We start from the raw sequence: 27,880 nt of genomic DNA, 5'->3' as shown, positions 1-27,880 counted from the left end.
TGGGTGCATATGGCCACAAAAACAAACCAAAAAAAAGCTTCGTCACGTACAATTGGCTATAACAGACAACACCCCGCCCCTATTAGTCATTATATCGAGGTTCCGTTGTATATATAAATCCCAAACACACCTAAAAGATGACCATTGCCTCGCTAAAGAAGCTGTAGGTAAAGGTGATTGACTGGCCAAGCATATTTACAGAGTAGACCTAAACCCTATTGAGTGTGCTCTAAATGGAAGGTGGGGGAGGAATAAAGGGTCTAATATCCACCAGCTCTATGATGTCATGTTGGTATGGAAGAGAAGTTCTGTTGAACTTAATGGTCAAGAGGGTTTAGGCAGTGCTGGAAAAGAACATTTTTTTCATTTGGGGTTGTACTCACTTTTGGTTGCCAGCATTGTTGTTTTGAAAGGGACAGTAAATTTACACTTTTTCAAGCTGTACACTGACTACATTGCAGCAAAGTGTCATTTCTTCTCTGTTGTCCCATAACATACAAAATGTTTACAAAAAAAATTCGAGTTGTGCACTGATTTTTGTGTGATACTATATATCCTTGCATACATGCATGTGTGCAATCTGGCGGTCTGTGGTTTGCAAGCTAAATTTCCCCTTAAGTATTACAAAAATGTATATCAAGCTATTAGACCAAGGACTCATAGGTGCATCCACACCAAGAACATTACTGTTCGATTATGAGACAACACAGACCCCTTCTAAATTAACACATTAAGATAAGAAAACATTACAAAGTTTCTCAGCAAAAGTTAAATGGAAACGAAAGAATGTGTTTTTACCAACCATTTATTTGAGATATTTTTCCAACAAATAGTTTTCCAGTAAAACATGTATGAAACAAAAATGTATATTAAGGTTTTCAGCCTCAATTTAATTTTCTTCTGTCGATTGGAATGGCCCATCAGCGCTTTTAGAGTTCCTGTTCTGGAACATCCCCACTCCCTCCGTCGGCTAGAGGGAAGGTAACTTGGAAGGAGAGGATTGGGTAAGGGTGTAAAAGGAACCAAGGTATGAGTGTCTCCAGATTTACATGGCAAACAGAATAAGGAATGCCACCATCAGACAGAAGAGCCCCATAGCCTCAGATAGAGCAAAGCCCAGGATGGCGTAGGAGAAGAGTTGCTGCTTTAAGGAGGGGTTCCTGCAGAGAACAGAGGAGATTTGTGTCAGGTTTACATTAACAAAATTATGTTTATGCTAATATTCATATACTGTATAAGGGTTTGGCCTCCATCTTCAAACCATTTTCTTGCATCTTCAGTCACCTTTAATATGAAGCATTTGAAAATGTTGGCCAAACTGGTTAATAATTCAGGTGGGGGGGTCCACAATTTTACCTGATTTCTCATTTAGTAACTTAGGTGTACATTTTGTGAAAGAGGGATGGCAATAAAAAACAAACTGTTCAGTCACATCAATTTAAAACCATTGTACAGATGATGTGGCTGATGTGACAAGAGTTGAAGACGAGTTAAATCAAATGTTTACTCTTCACACAAAAAAAATAAAAAAACGGGCTCAATCAGTCTATATCAGGGGTCACCAACCATTATGAAACCAGGAGCTACTTTTGGGTACTGATTAATGCAAAGGGATTCTGTTTCATACACTTTAGAAATAAATTTCCTCAAATTACAATTTATGTTAGGGATGCACAATAACTGTTTTTTGCCACCAAGAACTTGCTGCTTCTCCAAATCGATACCAATAATTTTTTTTAATGGTTTAGATTAGGGATCTTCAACGATTTCCAGGCCAAGGACCCCCTAAATTGATGGAAAGCTAGAGCGGGGACCCCCCACTTTTGTATATGTATAAAATTGTGTTTTATATCAAACTGGTCACATAATAGAATGCCTTTATTCATATAAAAGTATAGTAATACTAGGGGTGCATGGGCCAATTTGAAGAATAACATCATATTGATAAATATAACAAAAATAGCTCAATTAAAAAAATTAAAATCCAAGAATGAACAGGAAAATCCAATGAAGCAAGATCCGTACTTCGCTGTGGTGCAGTGAACAAATCAAGCACTCTATTGAAAACACCCAATTGTAAACATACATTGAGCTGAGACATCTGGGTGCACAAATCCCTCCTTGCTCCTTTCTGTGAAATACAACCGATCGTAAACATGCATTGAGCTGAGAGGGAGCACACTGTAAACATGGCATCGAAGGTGTGGGATTTCTTAGTTTCAAAGGGAAGACATTTCCTTGCATTTGCAGCAAATGTTCTGCAAACATTCCACGAGGAGGGAAAAAATTATCTAGCTTCAACACATCAAATCTTATCAGCCACATAAAGGTGCCATATTTTGGCTATTTTAGACATCCATCCATCCATTTTCTGAGCCGCTTTCTCCTCACTAGGGTCGCGGGCGTGCTGGAGCCTATCCCAGCTGTCATCGGGCAGGAGCCGGGGTACACCCTGAACTGGTTGCCAGCCAATCGCAGGGCACATACAAACAAACAACCATTCACACTCACAGTCACACCTAAGGGCAATTTAGAGTCTCCAATTAATGCATGTTTTTGGGATGCGGGAGGAAACCGGAGTGCCCGGAGAAAACCCACGCATGCAAACTCCACACAGGCGGGACCGGGGATTGAACCCGGGTCCTCAGAACTGTGAGGCTGACGCTCTAAACAGTCGTCCACCGTGCCGCTTATTTTAGACATTTACACACAAACTCTCCAACATCTACTTTAATTTATTAAAATTTGTTTTTTTAAAAAAGGTACTTTTTGTTTTAAGAACATCTTGGTTTTGTCTCCACTCCACAGTATCCACTCCTGGGGAAGAGGGCTATGGGCATTCTGCTTCCTTTTGCAACTTTGTACCTATGTGAGACTGGCTTCTCTGCTGTTGCTGCACTGAAGACCAAGTACAGGTCCCAGCTAAACATTGAGCAGTAGTTGAGAGTTGCAGTATCATGCTTCAAACCCCACTTTGAAAAGCTGTGCACTGCAAAACGTACTCATTGTAGCCATTAATTGTGACATTTTTTGATAGGGGAAAAAAAAGAAGGAACAGAAAAATAATAATTTTATTCATTTTTCTTTTTTTGTAAGAGTTTTCGATATATATAAATTGGGAAAAAGTTATATATTCATTATTTTGTAATTTTTTTCTATATCATGGAAATTGATGCACTTTATTTTCTGTTACAGACTGAAAACAACTAATAAATGTATTCTTTATTGTAAATTGCCCTATACTCCTTTCTTTTGTACTTCAATGTTTATCAGGATTAGATGAGATTATCATTTATATAGAGGTGTATAGAGGGGCGCGGGTGGGGGTCCGCAAATTATTTTCTTCTTCTTCCTGGGGGGGTCGTAACAGACAACAATTGAGAAGGACTGCTCTACACGAACGACTGCACCTCACGCATCCGGCTGTCAAACTCCCGAAGTTTGCAGACGACACCACAGTCATCAACCTCATCAAAGACGGTGACGAGTCTGCGTATCGACAGGAAGTGGAGCGGCTGGAGCTCTGGTGCGGCAGACACAACCTGGAGCTGAACACGCTCAAGACTGTCGAGATGATCGTGGACTTCAGGAGGCATCCTTCACCACAGCTGCCCCTCACGCTGTCCAACTGCCCTGTGTCAACTGTCGAGACCTTCAAGTTCCTGGGAATTACAGTCTCTCAGGACCTGAAGTGGGAGATCAACATGAACTCCATCCTCAAAAAGGCCCAGCAGGGGATGCGCTTTCTGTGGCTTCTGAGGAAGCACAGCCTGCCACAGGAGCTGTTGAGGCAGTCCTACACAGCAGTCATCGACTCAGTCCTGTGTTCTTCCATCACAGTTTGGTTTGGTGCTGCTACAAAAAAGGAGAAACTCAGACTGAAACGGACAATCACAACTGCTGAAAAGATTGTCGGTACCCCTCAACCCACCCTTGAGGACTTGCACGCTGCCAGAACTAAGACAAGAGCATGCAAAAATCCTCTTGGGCCCTCCACATCCTGGTCACTGCCTCTTCCAGCTCCTTCCCTCAGGTAGGCGCTACCGATCAATGCAAATTAAAACAAGCAGACATTCATACAGCTTCCTCCCCCTTGCCATTAACGTCTTCAACAGTGAACTACCAATTCCATTGCAACATGCTGCCAATTTTGTCACATCTCTGTCGGGCCAATTATATATTACTCGGGCACTCACTGGAATAGTCTCACCACGCTGCACTATTTTCATATCTGTTGTTGACCACTCATGTGCCCGAGTAGCATCTGCAACATTTGCACAATCAACATTGTCCCAGATTATCACACTACCAGTCACTTTAAACTGCACATTACCTGAAGTATGCGCCCTTTGCACAATGGTCGTTACACCAGACCAATGTTCTATTAGTAATTTCAAACTGCATCTTTTTGCACATTGTCATAAAAAATATTGTACCGGCATTACCACACTACTAGTAACCTTTTATTGCGCAGTGACTCTTTTTTTATGTCTCAAAAGTATTCTCTGTCAATTGACTGTCTGTTGTCGTACTAGAGCGGCTCCAACTACCGGAGACAAATTCCTTGTGTGTTTTTGACATACTTGGCAAATAAAGATTCTAATAAACCACTTGGAGCCACGGTTTGTACTTCTGACTCACCTATATTTTTCAGATGTATATTTGGCAGCAAAATATGTGATAACCACACTCTTGCGTACACTGATAGATGGAGATAAAGATAAGCTTGACTACTGATTTACAAACGTGCTGTTAGCTTGCTCGGTCTGATCGTGGTACATCTAGAACGGGATCAATGCTATTGTCAATTTCAAGCACCTGCGTGTTCAGTCATAGGTCTATGTCTCTTGTGTGCTCATTTGTATGTACACACTGTTTGACATTCATGTTATATTATGCACTTAACTCTGGCTGAAGTTTACATTTGATAAGGCATTGAAAACGAAGTATTTCCTTTAAAAAAATAAAAGGGAGTTGGAGATGAAAAAATAATATGCAATGAAGCCGACAGACCTACTGAGGAACCAAGTTTATAATCTTAAACAACTTGATTGCATATAAAAAAAGAACGGAGTTCCTACAACAACAGCTAAGATGCAAAAATTTTGAGCAGAATCAGGATAATTTCTCACAAACCAACTTCAATGTAACAAAAAAAAAAACTAATCAACCATACAAGAATGAAATGGCAAATTTAATAAATCCCCACGTGATATTGATATATTCTACAACTACTACAGGAGTTTATATTCATCCCACAATAAGTCGAATAAAAAACTTTTTTCAATAACCTAAACATCCTTCAAATAACTTCAGAAAGTACAGAGTTTTTAGAGGCCCCATTAACCCTCACAGAGTTAGTTACATAAGGCCTTAACAGACTTGAGTGGACGAATGCTCACATTTGATGGCTACATTGGAGAGGTGTTCCCTTTACGGATGAATCCCAGTTTTCACTGTTCATGAAAACATGGCAGACAGCATGTGTGGTGTCGTGTCGGTGAGCGGTTTTTTGATGTCAACGTTGTGGATCGAGTGGCCCATGGTGGCGGTGGGGTTATGGTATGGGCAGCCGTATGTTATGGGCAACGACCACTGGCAAATTTTATTGATGGCATTTAGAATGCACAGAGACACTGACGAGATCTTGAGGCCTTTTGTTGTGCCATTCATCCACGACCATCAGCTCATGTTGCAGCATGATAATGCAAGGCCCCACGTTGCAAGGAGCTGTACACAATTCCTGGAAACTGAAAACATCCCAGCTCTTGTCACCCATTGAGCATGTTTGGGATGCGCTGGATCGGCATATAAGACAGCATGTTCCAGTTCCTGCCAATATCCAGCAACTTCGCACAGCCATTGAAGAGTGGACCAATATTCCACAGCCATTGAGGAGTTGACCAACATTCCACAATCAACAACCTGATCAACTCTATGCGAAGAAGATGTGTTGCACTGCGTGAGGCAAATGGTGGTCACACCAGATACTGACTGGTTTTCTGACCCCTCCTGAAGACCACCACAATAAAGCAAAACTGCACATTTCATTGGACTTTTATTGTGGCCAGCCTAAGGCACACCTATGCAATAATCAAAACCATCTAATCAGAATCTTGATATGCCATACCTGTGAGGTGGGATAGATTATCTCAAAGAACTGCTCACTAACAGATTTAGAATTTTTTTTTAACAATATTTGAGGGAAATGGCCTTTTGTGCATGTCTAAAAAGTTTGAACTCTGAGTCCAGTTCAAGAAAAACAGGTGCAAAAACAAGTGTTGCGTTTATATTTTTGTTCAGTGTTATTCAAAATACTTACCAATCGCAAAGTGGGAACAAGCCCTCTCAGTGTCTGACAATGATTATAAATCTCTAGAAATACATTCTCAATGACAAAAAAAAAACAAAAACAAAAAAACGTAATTTACAGCAAATCCAGTTTAAAGGACCCCATAGATCATACGTTACACAATATAGTTTGCATAAAATGGGCTATTCAAAATCAAACACATGCACTCATTGCACTGAAAACGCTCCAGACACTTATTTTCATGCTCTTTGGCATTGTACATCCGTACAGCGCTTCTGGTCACTAGTTGCACAAACTGTCCTCAGTTTTGAACTGTAGGATTCCAATCTCACCTTATGTTTGTCTGCTGGGTGATTTAAAAGGTATAGATCTTCCAAATAAACATGCTCAACCAATACTTTTAATTCCAGCAATCGCTAAAAAAAACATTGCTAAACTGGAAAGCTAAACAAGCCATCAACATTAACTAATGGCAAAATCTTGTCAGAGTACATAACTAGAAAATATCTCTGCCAGACGTAATAAGCAAATGGATAACTACGAAAAAATGGTCACCTTTCATTAAAATGGTGAACCTTGAAGCTTGAGTCTGTTTCCCTGGGAAACAGTGTCATACAGAAATGTAATGTGATCAAATCAAATCTCATTTTAGACCCCTGTGCACACCATAGGGTCACTTGCATGCACTTGAACCCCTTATCCTTCTAGATCTGCGATGTGGGCCTCTGGAGATGCTGGGCCTGTTTCGCCCCCTCCTCCTCCTCCCCTTGGGTCTGGTTGTGTCAGTGTTGCCTTCCTGGGTCGTGCAGGTCCGGGGCTGTTCTCCATCCCTGGGTGCCCGTTGACCCCACTCCGGGGGCCTGGTCCCTGGGTGGAGGCTTAGGGGCTGTGCTGCTGCGTACCGGGCCTGTGTCCTCCTCTTCCCTCTCCCCGGGGCACTCTGCTGTGGTCGCCGCCCCTCTCTCCCTCAGGATTTGTGGGGTCCCCGGCTGACTTGGGGCTTCAGTGTCAAGCACCTCCTGCCTTGGACGGACGCAGCTTCTGGGCCCTGTTCTTGTCGCTGGTTGTTTTGGGAGGCTGTAGCCGCTCAAGGGTGGGGAGGGTCTGCCCCCATTTTCTCTGTGGTCTTCCAGTCAGTTGGGCCCACAGGAGTCTAGCCTCTTACTTCACACACTGCACATTTTTTTTTTAGTACTCACACTGTACATACTCCGCACACTCACATCTCATTTAGGGTCCCCTGGGGTACTGGCACGAGGAATGATGGTGCAGGCGCTAGGGCGGGTACCGGCACATCTGTGCTGGTTTGCAGTCTGGTCACCCCCCTTTCTCTGCCCTGCCGGTACTCAAGTTTGAATTAATCATACAAAACGCATACCATGCTATACCTCGTGCAGCCCTGGGCTCGTCTGATCACTGCTTAATTCACTTAATACAGACGTACAGGCAAGAACTTAAATGTGCGAAGCCTACAGTGAAAACAGTCAAAAAGTGGACAAATGAAGCCAAGATGGAACTTCAAAGCTGTTTAGACTGCACAGACTGGAGTGTCTTTGAAAATTCAGCTGGCAGCCTGGATGAATATACGGACACTGTGACATCCTATATCAGTTTCTGTGAAGAGGTTTGTGTACCAACAAAATCATTTCGCACATTCAACAACAATAAGCCGTGGTTCACTGCTAAACTTAAGCAGCTTCGCCAAGCTAAGGAGGACACATATCAGAGCGGGGACAGGGCCCTGTATAATCGAGCTAGAAAGCAGCTGACTAAAGAAATTAACATTGCAAAGAGGATCTATACAGCAAAGTTGGAAAATAAGTTTAGCGCAAACAACTCTGAATCAGTCTGGCATGCATTCCAATCGCTGACTAATTACAAGCGACGATCCCCCAAGCTGAGAACAATAGCACACTAGCCAACGACTTTAATACCTTCTACTGCAGATTTGAAAAGGACAGTTTCACACCACACACCCACCCGGCCGCACCCGCGACCACAATCACACCTCTGACCTCTGCTTTAACCATCCATGAACAGGATGTGAGACGCATCTTCAAACAACAAAAGATTAACAAAGCGGCAGGCCCGGACCACGTGTCCCCATCCTGCCTCAAAGTCTGCGCGGACCAGCGCGCTCCAGTCTTCACTCAGATCTTCAACAGATCTGTGGAAATGTGCGAAGTTCCATCCTGTTTCAAACGCTCCACCATCATTCCAGTCCCCAAGAAACCTGCAATCTCGGGTCTGAATGACTACAGGCCTGTAGCTTTGACATCTGTGGTCATGAAGTCCTTTGAACGTCTCGTGCTGGACCACCTCAAGAGTGTCACAGGTCCCCTGCTGGACCCCCTGCAGTTTGCCTACCAAGTGGACAGATCTGCAGATGATGCAGTCAACATGGGACTGCACTTCATCCTAGAACACCTCGACAGTGCAGGGACCTACGCGAGGATCCTGTTCGTGGACTTCAGCTCAGCGTTCAACACCATCATCCCTGAACTCCTTTCATCCAAGCTTCTCCAGCTCAGCGTCTCACCTGCCATCTGCCAGTGGATTTACAGCTTTCTGACAGGCAGGACACAGCAGGTCAGCCTGGGGGAGGCCACCTCATCCACACGCAGCATCAGCACTGGGGCGCCCCAAGGTTGTGTCCGCTCTCCGCTGCTCTTCTCTCTCTACACGAACGACTGCACCTCAGCGAACCAGACTGTCAAACTCCTGAAGTTTGCAGATGACACCACTCTCATCGGCCTCATCAAGGACGGTGATGAGTCTGCATATCGACAGGAAGCGGAGCGGCTGGAGCTGTGGTGCGGCCGACACAACCTGGAGCTGAACACGCTCAAGACTGTAGAGATAATCGTGGACTTTAGGAGGCATCCTTCACCACAGCTGCCCCTCACGTTGTCCAGCTGCCTTGTGTCAACCGTCAAGACCTTCAAGTTCCTGGGAATTACAATCTCCCAGGACCTGAAGTTGTCGACCAACATCAACTCCGTCCTCAAAAAGGCCCAGCAGAGGATGTACTTCCTGCGGCTTCTGAGAAAGCACGGCCTGCCACCGGAGCTGCTGAGACAGTTCTACACAGCGGTCATCGAATCAGTTCTGTGTTCTTCAATCACAGTCTGGTTTGGTGCTGCTACAAAAAAGGACAAACTCCGACTGCAAAGGACAATCAAAACTGCTGAAAGGATTGTCGGTAGCCCCCTACCCACCCTTGAGGACTTGCACGCTGCCAGAACTAAGACAAGGGCGTGCAAAATCCTCTCGGACTCTCCCCACCCCGGTCACCAGCTCCTTCCCTCAGGTAGGCGTTACCGATCAATGCAAACTAGAACTAGTAGACATTCCAACAGCTTCTTCCCTCTTGCAATCAACTTCTTAAACAGCTAACCTATAATTCCATTACAACAAGCTGGCAATTTTTTGACTTGAGTTCGTTGTCACATTTCTGTGGGGCCAATTATGTATTACTCGTGCACTCGCTGTAGTTGTCTCGCCATGCTGCACTATTTGCATATACTGGCCACTCATGCCAGAGTAGCATCTGCTCCATTTGCACACTGATTGAGGAGTATCTGTAACATTTGCACAACCATTGTCCCAGATTATCGCACTACTCGTCACTTTAAACCGCATACACTCCTTGAAGTCTCAGCGCCCTTTGCACAATGGTCATTGCACCAGACTATTGCGATATTAGTCATTCGAACTGCTCTAAGTGCTGGAGGACTCTGCATCTTTTTGCACAATTGTTTTTTGTCAATGTCTTTATGTCTCCAAAGTGTTCTATAAATTGACTGTCTGTTGTACTAGAGCGGCTCCAACTACCGGAGAAAAATTCCTTGTGTGTTTTGGACATACTTGGCAAATAAAGATGATTCTGATTCTGATAAAATCCATAAAAATCCACATCTGATTTTGAAAGAATTTATTAGCGAATTATGGTGGAAAATAAGTATTTGGTCACTGACAAACAAGCAAGCTTTCTGGGTCTCACAGACCTGTAACTTCTTTAAAACGCTGCTCTTTCCTCAACTCGTTAACCTGTATTAAGGGCACCTGTTTGAATGTCTCAGTACTATAAAAGACACCTGTCCACAACCAAAAACAGTCACACTCCAAACTCCACTATGGCCAAGACCAAAGAGCTGTCAAAGGACACCAGAAACAAAATTGTAGACCTACACCAGGCTGGGAAGACTGAATCTGCAATAGGTAAGCAGCTTGGTGTGACGAAATCAGAGAGAAATGAGAAAATGGAAGACATACAAGACCACTGATAATCTCCCTCGATCTTGGGGTACACGCAAGATCTCACCCCTCTCCCTTTCTCTGAGAGGTATACCCATGATGAAAATTACAGGCCTCTCTCATCTTTTTAAGTGGGAGAACAATTGGTGGCTGACTAATTACTATTTTGCCCCACTGTACATTCGCACATCCTTTGGGGAGTTGGTTGCCCTGGGAGGGGGTGACGGTGCACCCCCTTTCAGTTTTTGGGCTGCGGATTCACATTTCTCTTGGTTTAACTTGACCCCACCTTCCTCTCCCCTCTCTTGGCGCTTAACATGGGCTCGCTTTTGGCAGGCTATGACTGTTTTCGGGTGGCGGCTGCCTCCTGTGTTGGGCCCCGTTGGTGGCTGGGACCCCCATGCTCTCTGGGGTTGGTGGGGGCGGTGGCGGCAGTGGGGCAACGCTGGTTGTCGGGTGGTCCGGTGCCCGTGCCCCTTCCTTTGAAACTGGTTGGGCGCTTTGGTTGGGCTGCGGCCCTCCATGGGTCCTGGGGGGTGGGTGGTGTCCCCCTTGTGGGTGGAGGAGGCCACGCCCACGGTTCCTCAATGTGCTTGCTCAGCAACTCCGTTCACCAGTTGACTAACATGCATGTGATATGGTGTTCATTCACATAAGTTCAATGGACACGCTATAGGCTTCCATTGCTTGCGCTGAGACCACTAATAAGAACACAGGTAAGACTAACATTTCAACTCACAGGTTCGTTGCTCATTTCCCACATCTTGTCCTGCCCTTTTCGGTCCTCTCTCATCGTGTACTCCTGGTTAGTTATTGCATGTCCTCACCAGGTGTCCCTCCCCCCCACAAATAAGAACACGATTTGACTTGTAATGTTACTTGTGCTCAAATATCTAAACTGTCTAACTATTCTTCTGCCGTGGTTTGCACCCCTATTTCCATTGTCCACTCTGTCCGTCCCCTAAAACACTTTTCAGTCTGGCTGCGTTATCAATAAACAGAATTTAAAAAAATAAATAAGCAGAGGGAGTATTTCAAACTCCCCTGTTGGACAGCGAAACTGCTCCAGCACAAAAGGCATACAGATCCACCATTCTGCAAGGCCATGCAGCTGAAACGGGTAAAAAAAAAAAAATTCTAGAAACTGATGTTTTTGACGTTTTAACAGTGATGTCATATTTAGAACAAATCAGTTTTTTTCCCATCCAGGTGCACAAACTACAGTTAACTATTTAAAAATAAATAAATGAATAAAAAAAGCGGCACGGTGGGCAACTGTTAGCACATCTACCTCACAGTTCAAGAGTTCAAATCCTGGCCCCGCCTGTGTGGAGTTTGCATGTTCTCCCCGTGCCTGCGTGGATTGCCGCCACGACAGGCACCGACCACAGCTACGGTCGGCTGTCTCAGCAATGGCGGCGCGGAACATGGTCCACTCGGACTCTATGTCCCCCGCCTCCCACGGAACATGAGCAAAGTTCTATCGGAGGTGGGAGTTGAAACTCCTTCTGACAGGGGATTCTGACAGACCCAGACCCTCACAATACGTTTGGGCCTGCCACGTCGGACCGGCATCTTCCCCCACCATCGGAGCCAACTCACCACCAGGTGGTGATCAGTTGACAGCTCCGCCCCTCTTGTCACCCGAGTGTCCAAGGCATGCGGCCGCAAGTCCGATGACACGACCACAAAGTCGATCATCGAACTGCGACCTACTAGCGTGTACTGGTGCCAAGTGCACGTGTGGACACCCTTATGCTTGAACATGGTGTTTGTTATGGACAATCTGTGATGAGCACAGAAGTCCAATCACAGAACACCGCTCGGGTTCTGATCGGGGGGGGCCGTTCCTCCCAATGACGCCCTTCCAGGTCTCGCTGTCATTGCCCACGTGAGCATTGAAGTCCCCCAGCAGGCTCTCAAGCACCCCCTCCAAGGACTCCAAAAAGGGTGGGTACTCTGAACTGCTGTTTGGTGCATAGGCACAAACAACAGTCAGGTGCCGTCCCCCGCACCCGAAGGCGGAGGGAGGATACCCGCTCATCCACCGGGGTGAACCCCAACGTACAGGCACCAAGCCAGGGGGGGGGGGCAAGAAGTATACCCACAACTGCTCTTCGCCTCTCACCATGGGCAACTCCAGAGTGGAAGAGTCCAACCCCTCTCGAGAGGACTGGTACCAGAGCCCAAACTGTGTGTGGAGGAGAGTCCGACTATATCTAGTCGGAACTTCTCGACCTCACACACCAGCTTGGCCTCCTTCCCTGCCAGAGAGGTGACATTCCACATCCCTAGAGCCAGCTTCTGCAGCCGGGGGTCGGATTCCCAAGGTCCCCGCCTTCGGCCACCGCCCAGCTCACACTGCACCCGACCCCATGGGAAGGGGGACCCACGTTACCCTTTCGGGCTGTGCCCGGCCGGGCCCCATGGGTGGTGGTCCCCCTTTTTAAGAAGGCGGACCAGAGGGTGTGTTCCAACTACAGGGAGGATCACACTCCTCAGCCTCCCTGGTAAGTTCTATTCAGGGGTGCTACTTTTTCCCCTTCTCAAACTTGAATAAAACAAATGTCCATCCATCCATTTTTTCCTCACTAGGGTCACAGGTGGGCTGGCACCCATCCCAACTGACTTTGGGCAAGAGGCAGGGCACACCCTGAACTGGTTGCTCGCCAATCGCAGGGCACATGCAGACAAACAACCTATGGGCAATTTAGAGTCTTCCATAAACCTACCATGCATGTATTTATTTTTATTTTTTTTAATGTGGGAGGAAACCCAGAGGAAACCCACACAGGCACGGTGAGAACATGCAAACTCCACACAGTCGCACCCAGGTCTTTTGAACTGTGAGGCAGATGTGCTAACCAGTCGATCACCGTGCCACCCGAATATTTATTATTTTTTTTCCCAACAGTATAAGGGGTAATCATTCATGTTAATAAATAAAATAAATTTTTGGCTCAGCGAAAAGTGCCAGGGATGGAGTGGAGTGTTGGTGCCGAGCGATTAGCCGCCCGACGCGCTTCATTCGTGGATGCCCGGTCGCATTGGCCCCACCTAACGAAAGAGGGTTGTTGTGCGTTTTTAAATTAGTTCCATTTGTAGATGATCCAATGTATTGTCTAGTCAGCGAACATCATAACACACTTTCTATAAATATCTGCAAGAGTTTACATTTTTCAAATGATCACCACAACAATATTCTAAGGAAATCACAATGTCTCATCACTGGTAAGATATTTTCAAAAGAGGTCCTGGTCTTATGTGGTCCCCCGGGGCTACCTGGTGCCTGCGGGCACCATGTTAGTGGCAACCAGTCACTCCAGCTAACCCAGAACCGAAAGTCAGTCCTCAAGGCATAGCTCCTTGGTAAATGTTTAACTCCTGGATCACAACACCATACAGTCTTGTGAAAGAAAAAAAGAAAGAAAAAAAATCATGTATTTTTGCATAGTTTCCCCACTTTAAGCTCAAACACATTTTTCAGATAAACAACCCAAGTGAACTTACAACGCTGTTTATAAATGATTTTATTTCAGGGGGGGGAATAAATAAAAAAAATTCAAAGCCCTGTGTGAAAAAGTAATTACCCCCCACGTTAAGTCATGAATTAGTTCCTTTTTGGAATGTGTGTGTGTGTTTTTTTTTTTTTTTTTTTTTTTTTTTTTTTTTACACATCTGGGGTAAATGTAGCACAGCATTTCAGAAAAAGAAACATCACACCAACAGTCAAACATGGTGGTGGTAATCTTGGGCTGCTTTTCCCCACAATTTGCTGTTATTGATGGAACCATGAATTATGTTCTTTAAGAGAAAATCCTGAAGGAGAATGTTCAGCCATCAGGTTTGTGACCTCAAGCTGCAGTGCACTCCAGTTCTGCAGCAGGATAACAATCAAAAACACACCAGCAAGTCAACTTCTGAATGGCTTAAAAAAATAAAACACCCAGGTTTTGGAGTGGCCCAGTCAAAGCCCAGACTTTATTCCGATTGAAATAGTCGAATGACCTTAAAAAGGCCGTTCATTCTCAAAAAACCCTCTATTTTTGCTGAATTCAAAATTCTTCCTTGCAGATTTGTCAAATGGGTCAAAATATCTCCACATAAATGTGAAAGACTCATTGCCTGTTATAGAAAACTCTTGATTTCAGTCATTGCTCCTGAGGATGGCCCAACCAGTTATTAGGTTTAGGGGGGGCCATTACTTTTTCCATACAGAGAAAGGTAAAGTTTTTTTTTCCCCTAATAAATGAAATCGCCATTTAAAAACAGCCTTTTAAGTTTACCTGGGTTATATTTGTTTGAGGATCTTAAAGTGGGGAAACTGATATTTGATAATTGATATGGCCGTATTTCCCATTAATATTCGATATGTAAATAAGATTTGCTCTGATTGGATCGCTGTTATTAATTTAAATGTGGAAAACAGCTTTGCGCCGATTGGTCCTTAGTGAGATCATAACACTGTGGCAGTGAAGCGTTCATATCGACGTCGCTTTTGGGTCCTTCCATTGTGGGTGGGGTCTCACTACCACTGTGAAGCACAATTCACCAAGCATTGGATTATTGGCCCACTAATAGGGAACGTGATCTGAAAGGGAACATGGGTGAAAATAAAAGGCTATTTTAAGAGGCTGGTCCTGCGGTCCTGTTAACTTGAAAATAACTAGTGTGCAATGTTCTTCACTCACGCACAGTTTGGCAACAGTGACTGGAAGTTTAGCCATTTCATCCACAGTTATATCATGAATTGTAAACATTGTCAAGTATAATTGAAAAACAACATACAGTATGTATATTTATAGATTGTATTTCTAAGGCTTGGCGGTAGCAGAAACCCGCTCGTTTAAAACCATGAAATGCCATGTTCCTGTTCAGCTGAGATGAGTGGGCGGTAACTAACAATGAAGTGGGCAGGTACTTGATTATTAGTAACTACCCAATTCACAAACACAAATCTAATCTGGTTGTTTTGAAAGCCGTATGCAGTTTATTGCCTTTTGCATTCAATCAACAAACCGCATCGTTGTCAAACACACCATGTCACAGACTCATTTTGACTTATGTTTTGTCTCAAACTAGGAGGAGAGGGGGGTGGGGAGATTTTGATGGCATGGGACCTTTAAAAATGTTACTTTATGATTTAGATGCAATTTATTTCCTTGACAATCCAAAACACCACCTGGTTGTGTCTTTGAGAATTAAATATGTTAGGTATGTGCACAAAGCTAGCTCGCATGCTAGGACTTTTTAAAAAGTTGGACAAACACGCACCTAACTAAGGTTAAGGTGGTTGGTTACATGCATTTAAAAACTTTGATGCAGTGGATATAAACATACCAAGTTTAATTTCATTAGAGGACCAGGAATAGAACTAAGAATGTAAAATGTTGACGTGAGAAAAAAATAATAAAAAAATAAAAAATTACCTGGCATAGCCAATGATGAGGCTACCAAAAACTGTTCCAATACCAGCTCCGGAACCAGCAACTCCCACTGTGGCAGCACCAGCACCAATGAACTTCGCAGCAGTGTCAATGTCACGAGAGAGCGCACTGGTGTGGAACGAGTGGGTCAGGACTGCTGAGTGACTTTTTGGCAACAAGGCCTGGGAAAAAGGAAAAATAAAAAAACAAAAAATATATATACACATATACACACACACAGTGTACAGAAAGTATTCAGACCCCCTTAAACATTTTACAGAGCCCAGAAGAGACTTTGTGAAAGAGGTAAAGAAGAACCCAAAGATTACTGTGGCTGAGCTCCAGAGATGCAGTCCAGAGACACGAGAAAGTTCTAGAAAGTCAACAATCACTGCAGCCATCCACCAGTTGGGGCTTTATGGCAGAGTGGCCCGAGGAAAAGCCTCTCTTCAGTGCAAGACACATGAAAGCCCACATGGAGTTTGCTTTAAAAAAAAAAAAAAAAACCTGAAGGACTCCAAGATGGTGAGAAATAAGACCCAGATTATCGCACTACTCGTCACTTTAAACCGCATACACTCCTTGAAGTCTCAGCGCCCTTTGCACAATGTTCATTATACCGGACTATTGCAATATTAGTCATTCGAACTGCTCTAAGTGCTAGAGGACTCTGCATCTTTTTGCACAATTGTCAAAAAATAAATAAATAAAATAATGTACTGTCATTACCAGATAACTAGCAACCCTTTACTGCTCAGTGACCTTTTTTTGTTTTTTTGTCAATGTCTTTCTGTCTCCAAAGTGTTCTGTAAATTGACTGTCTGTTGTCGTACTAGAGCGGCTCCAACTACCGGAGACAAATTCATTGTGTGTTTTTGGACATACTTGGCAAATAAAGATGATTCTGATTCTCTGGTCTGATGAGACTAAGGCTTTTTGGCCTTAATTTTAATCAGTATGTGTGTTGAAAACCATGAACTGCGCATCACCTGTCCAATACAGTCCCAACAGTGGTGGCAGAATCATGCTGTGGGGGTGTTTTTCAGCTGCAGGGACAGGACGACTGGTTGCAATTGAAGGAAAGATGAATGCGGCCAAGTATAGGAACATCCTAGACGAAAACCTTCTCCAGTGCTCAGGACCTCAGACTGGGCCAAAGGTTCACCTTCCAACAAGACAATGACCCTAAGAACACAGCTAATACAACGAAGGAGTGGCTTAAAAAAAATAAAAAAATGTAAACAAAAATTTAAAAAAAAAAGGCTTTGACTGTTCTAGAATGGCCCAGCCTGAGCCCCAACTTAAACCCAATTGAGCATCTCTGGAGACCTGAAAATGGCTGTCCATCAATGTTCACCTGACAGAACTGGAGAGGATCTGCAAAGAGGAATGGCAGAGGATCCCCAAATCCAGTTGTGAAAAACTTTCATTCCCAAAAAGATGCATGGCTGTATTAGCTCAAAAGGGTGCTTCTACTAAATCCTAAGCAAAGGGTCTGAATACTTATGGATGTGTGAGATTTCAGTTTTTTAATAAATCTGCAAAGGTTTCAACAATTCTGTTTGTTTCCCCGTCAATATGGGGTACTGTGTGTACATTAATGAAGGGGGGAAAAAAGAAAATTTTTGCAAATGGCTGCAATAAAAGCGAAAAATTTAAGGGGGTCTGAATACTTTCCGTACCCACTGTATAAAATACAAATCTTAATTACCAACTTAAACTAGAAATAAAACCACAATTTTCACCTTTAGAAAAACTCAACTACAGACCCTTTCCAAAAAATTTAAATATTGAAAAGTTTTTCCATAATTCAATTCAAAGTTAGAATTTCATAGATTCAGGGCCCACAATTTAAACAATTTCACGTTTGTTTCTTTTTGCATAATTTGGGCTTCCAGCTCATGAAACCCACAAAAATCAAGAATTCAAAAAAAATTTAAATACTGTGAAGAAATCAACCCAGATTTTGCCTGCCATAAATGTTTTAAACCGAGTGTCACACACTAATGAGCTACTAAATTCAAAGCACCTGCACAAGTTTCCCCAGGTGTCATTAAATTGCTTCAGTTTGGTTTAATTGTCTCAGTTGGGTTCAATAAGACTGCAGACTTGACAACTGGCCAGAAGACCATCATAGATACCCTCCATTCGATGGGTAAGCCACAAATGTTCATAGCAAAGCAGGCTGGCTGTTTACAGAGTGCTGCGTCCAAGCATATCAATGGAAAGTCTAGTGGAAGGACAAAATGTGGCAGGAGAAGATGCACCAGCAAAAGAGATGACCGTGGGCATCAGCGGATTATCAAACAGCGAAGATTCAAGAATCTAGCAGAGATCCAGAAAGAGTAGAAGAAGGTGGGAGTCACAGCTTCCAAAACAACCACATTCAGACGCATCCAGGAGATGGTCTACAACTGTCGGGATCCTCAGGTCAAGCCAGTTCTGAGCCAACGTAGGAAGAGTCTCAGGTGGTCCAAGGAGAAGGACTGGACTGTCGGCCAGTGGTCCAAGGTCCTCTTTACAGATGAAAGTAAAGTCTGGCTTTCATTCAGGAATCAAGGTCCAAGGGTTTGGAGGAAGACGGGTGAAGAACAGAACCCCAAGCTGCTTGAGGTCCAGTGTGAAATATCCAGTCAGTCATGATTTCAGGTACAATGTCCAGTGCAGGTTTTGGTCAACGGAACATGCATCCATCCATCCATCCATCCATCCATTTTCTGAGCCGCTTCTCCTCACTAGGGTCGCGGGGCGTGCTGGAGCCTATCCCAGCTATCATCGGGCAGGAGGCGGTACACCCTGAACTGGTTGCCAGCCAATCGCAGGGCACATACAAACAAACAACCAGTCGCACTCACATGCACACCTACGGGCAATTTAGAGTCTCCAATTCATGCAGGTTTTTGGGATGTGGGAGGAAACCGGATTGCCCGGAGAAAACTCACGCAGGCACGGGGAGAACATGCAAACTCCACACAGGCAGGGCCGGGGATTGAACCCCGCTCCTCAGAACTGTGAGGCTGACGCTCTAACCAGTCGGCCACCGTGCTGCCGTCAACGGAACAGTCTACCATAATGTTTTAGAGGACTTCATGATTCCTTCTGTTGATCTGTATGGAGATGCAGATTTCATCTTCTAGGAGGACCTGGCCCCTGCCCATACTGCCAGAAACACCAAAACTTGGTTTGATGCCCATGCCAGCTTGACTGGCCAGCCAACCCACCGGATCTAAACCCCAATGAGTAGCTATGGGGTATTATCAAGAGGAAAATGAGGGGCACCCAACCCAAAAATAAAGAACTGCCAGCAAGCCTCAATGCCACGGCGCATCAAGGTAGTGATTAAAGCAAAAGGATTCCCAACCAAGTAATGAAGCTTAACATTGTTTTGAAAGTACCATATTTTGATTCATTTAATGTGACCCTAATTTCTCTTTTTTTTCCGACAAAAACTGAGAAGTAAATGGTGATTTCTTTACAGTATTCAGATTTTTTGAAATCTTGATTTCATGGGTTATGTGATCTGAAAGCCCAAATTATGTAAAAAATAAATACTTGAAATTGTTTAAATTTCTGAATCTATAATCTATTAAAGTTAAACTTTTTGAATGGAATCATGGAAAGAAAAACTTCCATGATATTCCAATTTTTTTGGAAAGCATCTGCATAGTTTGCTTTAATAAAATACTGTCATTCTTACAAACGCTGGATTCGGCATTGCCCCAGCAATACAATACGTAGAGTGGTATGTGGGCTGGCACATTGCATCAAAGCAACCCCTAAAACGAGGCAATTTCACCATGGCAAGAAATATGATTTAAAATAACAAATTATTGATTCTTTGGTATTTTGATGAAAGCAACACATTATTATACACATATGAACAGTTATAAATTGTAGGGGTGGTTGGACATAACATTTTTAAAAAACTTTAAATGGGTCAGCCAGGATTTCCCCACAGTGCTCATCAAGTATACTGTATGTCAGCTGTGCTAGTGATAGAAATTACTGGCTGACAACACTGCATTACAGATAAACACCCAGATCTTCTTTTAAACATATCGTTGAATCACACTTAGTCACACAGACACAACAAACACAAAATATCAACACAGAGTACATTGGGGAAATTCACTATGGGCGCACTGCACTCTGCACCGCGGAACCGTCGGAAACTCGGGGCATTGTTGGAGTGTGCCATACGATACAAGCAGAACTGACACATTTGATATGGCAGATGTACTGACACGTCCCTGCTAATAGCCAACACGTTCATTAGAAAAGTTATAGAAAAATGGATGCGCGGTACTCTGTCTCTGAGTACCGCAATCGCAGAGCGCGGTGAGAGCTGAATTTCCGAACGTACCCAGACACCAGGCAAAGCTAGGATTGGTTAGAGACTGCACGACATCACGACAGGAAGCAGTCTTTGGCCAGAAAAGACTGAGGAAAGCTTCCATAGGCTCTTCTTCACAAATGTCATTCTGAGCTACGTGTGGAAGAGCCTCGCGCTGAACCTTCAACCTTATTGTTTGACTCTGCATTTACGAATAAATTGTTAAACTTTTCATTCGGCCTAATCATTGAAGAATCACCTCAACCAGAATTAAAGAACCGGGTAATAGATGTTTGAACAGTCAGCAGGCTAAACCGGGCCGCAACTTTTTTGTGTTTTTTATTTTTTTTTTATTATTATTATTTTTTTTTTTTAAAAACACCTAACACTGGCATGCCATATAAAACTGGTAAATTAAGATTTAGTAAATGGGTGCACGATTCCTAGTTCTTACCTGCTGCTGTTCCACTGTTGCTTCAGGTCTGTTAAAAATGGAGACGGACACTGGCCGGGCAAGGACTCTGGACCCCACACGGAGCTACAACACATTTAATACAGACAGAATTCACATAGCATAGCCATTTTATTAACATTCAAATGCAACACTCTTTTGATAAAGTTCCCAAATCATTTGAAATAATCCCTTGCATTACCACTGATTAGTGACAAAATTAAGCTTTAAGTGGCTATAAAATTCTCAATGTTGAGTCACTAAGATGTTAGATATCTTCTTTTATTATTATTTTTTTTTTTTAAATAATAATTTAGGTAGGATGTAAAAACTACTGCATCTGTGAGAGACCAGGTGGTGGCACTATTATTTTGGGTCCAAAAAGTTTACAGTCTTGAAATGTTCCAAAATAGGAATAAAGCAAACATGAAAATAGCAGGGTTAAGTTTAATATGGGACCATTTTACACTTTAGACTATTTTCAAGTTGGCCTGACTGTCCTTCCCACTGAGAAGGTTGAAATGCTCGTGCATCAAAATAGTCTGCATTTAAATGAGGAAGTTTAGCTAGGACCCTTTACAAGTGATGAGCCAAGTGTCCTTACAGCCTGTGGAAAATGATCAATGAATCAAAGTAAATGGGAGCATTATTATAAGTGTTATTCACTTCTGTTTCAATATCATAACCAGAATAATCCTGCCTGGAGGAGAAGCAATTGCTTGGAAGAAGCTCATCTTCCCATCGCGAATGTCACACTATGCTTCTTTAGACAGCAAACTAGTAGAGAATTTGAGATTAAATCAACAGCGCCTCTCCTTGTTGCAGCCAAGTAGTGCACTTCATTTGTCCTCTAAAGCTACAAGGAGGAATCAAATATTTTTGTTCAACAATCCATTAAATGATTGGACCCATTGATACTGTATTTAATATTTTACACCGATCTGATCGGTATCGGCGGATATTTAGCATTTTATGCTGATTGGCTTCAATGTCATAATTCCCCGATCCGATCAATGACCGCAAAAGCCATTTACTCCGCATTGCCATCGTGGACAGGATATTTGAATCCAATAGCTAGTTTACTTTTAGCCTTGTCACGTGTCTTTTGACGGCCAATAAAGTTATTTATAAAAAAATTAAAAAAATCAGCGGTGTGGGACAGACAACACGTCAGACAGAGAAAATTTGTCTTGTCTTTCACAATTGCACTGTTAGATTACTGCAATAAAATCTTGTATACAGATACCACCGCATCCTGTTTTTTTACAATCATTGGGCTTTATCTTGTCAACTAAAATGCGACCAGACACACTCGTTAACATGGCGACGACAACAAGAATGGATCGCGCCAACTGTATAATAAGAACGAAATGGGGAAAAAGTGGTCACCGGTGCTCAGGAGAGGACGGTCGTATAAGGCTTGCTTGAGGTATATTCCCGTACTTTTAATACAATACAGCTCGCAAGCAGGCAACAAAACGTTAGCTTGCTAGGCTACATAACAATTGTGCGTAAACATGCTGGCGTTCTGTCGAAACGTGCTCGCAAGTTTCGGTGTGGGTGAAGTAATTTAATTACAGTAAGTTAGCACCCATTATTTCTGTCGTGTAATGTTGGTTTGACCTGACTGATTCGAATACATAACCTGACTAGAGCAGTGATTACCTTAATGGAGCCAAGCAACATCATTTACTATTGAAAAATCTCACGGCACACCAACGAACAAAAGTCACAAAAAGTGGATACATTAATTACTGTATTTATTTCCTGCCATCTAATAAAAAAACATTTGTTCTGTCTGTCACTATGCCTCACTGGCATAAATAGATGACCAAAGATACATTTATTGTAAATATAATTTTTTGAGCAATTACGTACACAAGTATATACAGTAAATGAACAGGTAATTTAAGTAGACATATTACTCCATCTTGTGATCGGTTATTTAAACTCGCTGATCGGTCCCAAAGATCCTGATCGTGTAAAGCAAATCTAGTATTTAAGTGTCATGATTTATTTTGTTTGTTTAAACATAGCAGTTAGGAGGATTGTAGGAATTTAATTTCTCAATGGAAGAAATATTTCATTGAAGAAACCTTTTCAATTCCATTTTTTCTGTCAAATGAAATTTTAATACTTTCTCAATTACTTGAATAGAATGATCATTTAGGGGAAAGGTCATCAACGCAACAATTTTTTTACTGAAAATGACTATAAGCCAATTTGCCATGACATATGGAAAACAAATTCAGCAATCATACATTAACTCAGACGGCAGTCTACACGTTTAAATACACTTAAAAAAGTATTAATGTTGTGCCTCATTGTGTTAAACTATTAAAGCCTGAGTGAAATTTATACATCATGTAAATATGAAACTTTGTCAACAACAATGCCTCCATGACCGAGATGCCCAACATGCTGATAGATCAACTGATGTTGAAACGTCACTAGCTATACAACAGTCATTCTGACACCAGGCCAAAGAGCTGCAATTCACTCACACCACTACAAAAGTTAAAGCTACTTTGTCCTTTCAGAGGAAAAGGGAAAAAAACATTGAATGAGCATTTCAAATGCCTCTAAAAATCATCCATAACAAATACCTGTAAATTCACAAAAAAATTAAATTAAAAATATTATTAAAGTACATGACCTATTCTACTGCCCACATGAAAAAAAATCTATTTGTGCTATTGAAGTGAAATTTTTAAGGCAATTGACGTCATTTGAAACGTGTCAGTAATTTTGACGCAATATACTTGGAAAACCCCTCGGCGTTTCAGCCCGTAGGAGCTTATTTGTGTTTATTTTTAACTGAAACATGTCAGCCAATCAAAGAAGGGGATCCCCAAGTAGCAGACAAAATGAAAGGGTCGAGGATCTATTTTGGGAAGTAATGAAGTTTGACTTTACCCCAATTCGAAGGCAATTTTTGACCAGATTTTTTATATATCATCATCATACAAAAACATTGCCCAAAAAGGACATTTTTTTCCACCGCGCACACAAAAAACAAACTACATACACACACACACAAAATAAATACAAATAAAATACATTTCTCCAGAATCTATCATTCAATTTTGAAAGTTCCTGGTGTGTTGGACTCGGGTTGAAGTGGCCATTCCAACAAGACTCAGCATTTGACAGACTCATTCTTGGGAAATCTTGGTACGTTGCTACTACTCAAAAGGCTACGAGAAACATTCAGCAAAATTATTCATGTCTACATACCACAGCAGGAGAAGTGACAAACTTGGCGCAGGAATACATGGCTGGGAACCTAAGCAAATGAGACATGAAATTGCAGTTTTAGTCAGTTTTACATGCAGGATTCTAGCATGGAATTTCAAAATGATAAAGCATTGTTTTATGTTCAACGGGAAGTTTATTTTATTTTTTTAGCATGGCTAATTGGCTATATGAACATAAATTAGTTTGTGATTGCCGTTAATCATACATGCAAACACCAAAGGCATGAAAAAGGTGACCTTAAATTTTTTTTTTTTAAAAACCTTGTAGGGGGGTTCTGGGGGGGGGGATTTCCTGAGTCACCGCAGAATTTTTAGAATTAACATAAATTAAGCAATCTGGAAGATTGCGAAGAAGAGTACAATAAGGGAAAATAAACACTTTCTTCCCACAGAAAAACTTATTTACACCGCTCAAGTACATGTTATTGTACAAATTTAAGATTAAAATTACATCTGCCTCATTCCTATTTTGTTTTGGCCTCCAACTTGAACCAGTCCCATCTCCACCTGCACCTAATGCCAGGTTCAAGCTGCTCTTTAAGCACTATCATTCTGGAAAAGAATTGACTAAAATAATTGTCTGTTTCACTTAATTTTTCACTATTACCAACTTCAAGGCTAATCCCAAATGGATCCCCCAGGTAAATATTTAGTACAATATTTTTCTGTTTTTCTGAATTTTAAGTTAGTTCATTCTGTGTTGTGACATAATCCCTAACATCGCTCTGTCGCTTAATACATTTAACATCTGCAAACTAATTAGATAATTGTAGGCATGTTTCCTAATTAATACAAGATGTACTAGCGGATCAACTCGTCACCAATGTTACACGTGGTTTGTGGTTCTGCTGGGACCACAACCAGGGCCACGACCCCCAGCACCTCAACACGAAAATACAAAAGACCAGTGCAAAAAATACTGCACTGGCTGATCTGATGAGCAAAAATGTTGCTTAAACAAGAGTAGCAATAGAGGATGTGTGTGCGTGTGTGTATGCACAGTGAAAACTACAAAAAAAAAAAAACATCTGCAATTTATTGCAAGGTGTTTTCTGAAGTTATAAGTGAGCTGAAATATCCACGTTTGGGCAAACATGCCAAACAAATACTACAATACATGAAAGCTCGTTTGTCTAAATGTAAATAAGAGTAGTGTGCCGTTGCCCTCATGGTAATGAAGACCTTCCCAACATGGCTGCCCCATCAGCACGACGATCAGCAGGGCTGGCTTATCTAGTGTTAATACCCATGTACGGGGAGCCCAATGGAAGACGTGAGGTCATGTGACATTCTTGTGTCGTTTGATTGGTGAACTGGACAAACGATAGGCGCAAACAGCACCCAATGCAGAAGTCGAAGTCGTAGTCTCGCGCACGAAATAGTTAAGCAATAATAGATAAATAAAAGTAGAGAGCGACATTTAGATCATTGTAACAGAGTAAAAGTACTGTTATTTCTTAACAGCAGAGGAAGTGTTTTTTTCTGGTCTTGTCAACTCCTGTGACTTATCCAAAGCAATTACCGAATGCACAGGCGGAACACCTCAGACCAATGCATATCAGTCCGCCGCGGCGTACTAATCACAATTACATCCGTGTATGGAATGGATCGAGCTGCCAGCGTTCAAGGAGTACGAAACAGCCTGACGTCAGCGACACCCCCCGCCCCTCCCACACCCCAGAAAAAACATCGGATCTATACGATTCAGAATGCCGAATTTCACCAAAAGGAGAGTGATTTGCATGTATGGTTAATAGCTAGGCTTGCAACTTCATGGCCATACTGATAAAATACCTTAATAGGGAGAGTCTAAAACTCTTAATGGAAGCGTAAAAAAGCTTAACGTCACCTAATGTCAGAGAAACGAGCAATCGTCAACAAAATGTATGGGGACAGCTCTTTTTATGCTCACTTCCACCTCTGAAAATAGAACAAATTGGCCTAATATTTTGGACTTTATGGACGTTTAGCGGTTTCCCTCTACATAGGCGCTCACGATACAGAAAGCTGCATTTGCCCACGTTTTCCTCAAACAACAAGCTTTTTTTTGTATTGTGATCGCCTATGGAAGGGAAAACACTAACATCCATAAAATCCAAAATACTAGGGTGATTGTTCTAATATTTTCAGAGGTTGAAGTGGGCATAAGGAGAGCTGTTTACATACATTTTGGTCACGAGTGACGATAGTTTTGGAAAATGAAGCTACATTAAGCATTTGCTCTATAGTGAGCGCCTTACGGAGAGGGAAAGGTATAACATCCATCCATCCATCCATCCATCCTCTGAGCCACTTCTCCTCACTAGGGTCACGGGCATGCTGGAGCCTATCCCAGCTGTCATCGGGCAGGAGGTGGGGTACACCCTGAACTGGTTGTCAGCCAATCGCAGGGCACATAGAAACAAACAACCATTCACACTCACAGTCATGCCTACGGGCAATTTAGAGTCTCCAATTAATGCATGTTTTTGGGATGTGGGAGGAAACCGGAGTGCCCGGAGAAAACCCACACAGGCACGGGGAGAACATGCAAACGCCACGCAGGAGGGGCCGGGGATTGAACCCGGGTCCTCAGAACTGTGAGGCTGACGCTCTAACCAGTCGTCCACCGTGCCGCCGTATAACATCCATTAAATCCTAAATATGGAGCCAGTCGATCGACATAAATTTTGGTGATTGATTGTAGTTTTCAGACATTAACGTGAAGCTTTTTCATATTACGACGAGTTTTGGACTGTCCCCCTAATGTCATTTGAGGAAAACCACAAAACTAATGATGCCAAAAATGCAACCTGGACGACTAAATTACATTTTGAGAACAGTATGAACATGCTGCAATCAAATCCAGTTAAGTGTTGCACGTTGGTGTCTGGTTCGTCCGGGCGACTAATCCAATTCAACAGATGACGGCTAGGCTCAAGTAGAGATTTAACAATGAATGTAATGAATAATGGTAAAAGAGGTACAGCTCCCCTTGCTCAGAGGCGCCATTTCTTGAAGCCTGGAGGACATTTGAGCGCAAGAGGTCACCTGGCTACCTGATTGAAATACAATCCGTAAAATATTAGTACCCTATTCAAAACACCGATCAGGACACTGATCACATTGCTGGACTGCTCCAAGAGATCACTTCGTCGTCCTGGCACAAGAGTGGGACACACCGGAGCTAGCCAATACTAAACTCTAGTTGCTAAGCTAACCACTGTACCTGAAGGTCAAAATCAATACTAATGAACAGACGCGTCCTCGAAATCAGGCACAGCGCAAACACATCAAAAGTACATCTTCCGCGCAATGCAATGTTAGCAAAGCTCATGGTGAAAGGGTAGTCTTCAATTTGTAACAGCGGGATCTTTGCAGGAGGTGCCTGAATGAGCTCACGGAAGGCCCGCGGAGTCGTGACTTTTACACTGAAGTGACAGTCACTGCAAATAAATCGTTAGCCGCGCAGTGTGACACGATAAGACACAATAAACCAATTTTCCATGCATGCACAGCAGGGGACTCTTATTCCGACTTTTTACATATTCATACAAACAACTGACAAGCCTCTGAATGGCCGACATAGCTTTGGCGCTACACAGTCAGTGTAGTTCAGATCCGTTTCCTGACAAGTCACGCACAAGTCATACTGCTATAAACACATACATTAACAAACTGACTATTGTTAATGCATACACGGAAGAGCAATACAGAGCACATAATACCGGTTAGTTACGTCTTCGGGAGGGTCCGGGACTAGCTGCTCTGGCACTCAGTGGTAATCTATAAACGTTAGGACGTGAAAGACTGTCACCTTGTCATTTATAAGAAATGTGTGTACGTCCTCATCGCCCATTGGAC

The 27,880-nt window shown here is 42.8% G+C and overlaps 1 protein-coding gene across 3 annotated transcripts; it reads right to left on the bottom strand.

Moving 5' to 3' along the window:
* Window positions 1-787: 787 nt before the first annotated feature.
* On the bottom strand, window positions 788-27,880 carry LOC133465639 (ATP synthase F(0) complex subunit C2, mitochondrial-like). Of its 3 annotated transcripts, none has more exons than XM_061748648.1 (5): window positions 27,745-27,880; window positions 24,018-24,066; window positions 20,784-20,867; window positions 16,000-16,178; window positions 788-1,160 (listed from the first exon to the last, which is right to left on the bottom strand). In XM_061748648.1, exons 2-5 carry the CDS (start codon window positions 24,054-24,056, stop codon window positions 1,046-1,048), a joined length of 417 nt encoding a protein of 138 aa, XP_061604632.1. In that variant the 5' UTR covers window positions 24,057-24,066; window positions 27,745-27,880; the 3' UTR covers window positions 788-1,045. The 3 variants fall into 3 exon arrangements, with proteins under 3 accessions (XP_061604632.1, XP_061604631.1, XP_061604633.1); XM_061748647.1 differs by having other exon boundaries at window positions 27,834-27,856; XM_061748649.1 differs by lacking the exon at window positions 788-1,160 and adding an exon at window positions 14,085-14,447 and having other exon boundaries at window positions 27,834-27,856.

This window comes from Phyllopteryx taeniolatus, chromosome 16 (assembly GCF_024500385.1).
Source record: "Phyllopteryx taeniolatus isolate TA_2022b chromosome 16, UOR_Ptae_1.2, whole genome shotgun sequence".
Taxonomy (NCBI): Eukaryota; Metazoa; Chordata; class Actinopteri; order Syngnathiformes; family Syngnathidae; genus Phyllopteryx; species Phyllopteryx taeniolatus.
Note: the sequence above shows the minus strand (reverse complement) of the source record. Positions and strands in the feature narration are given on the sequence as shown.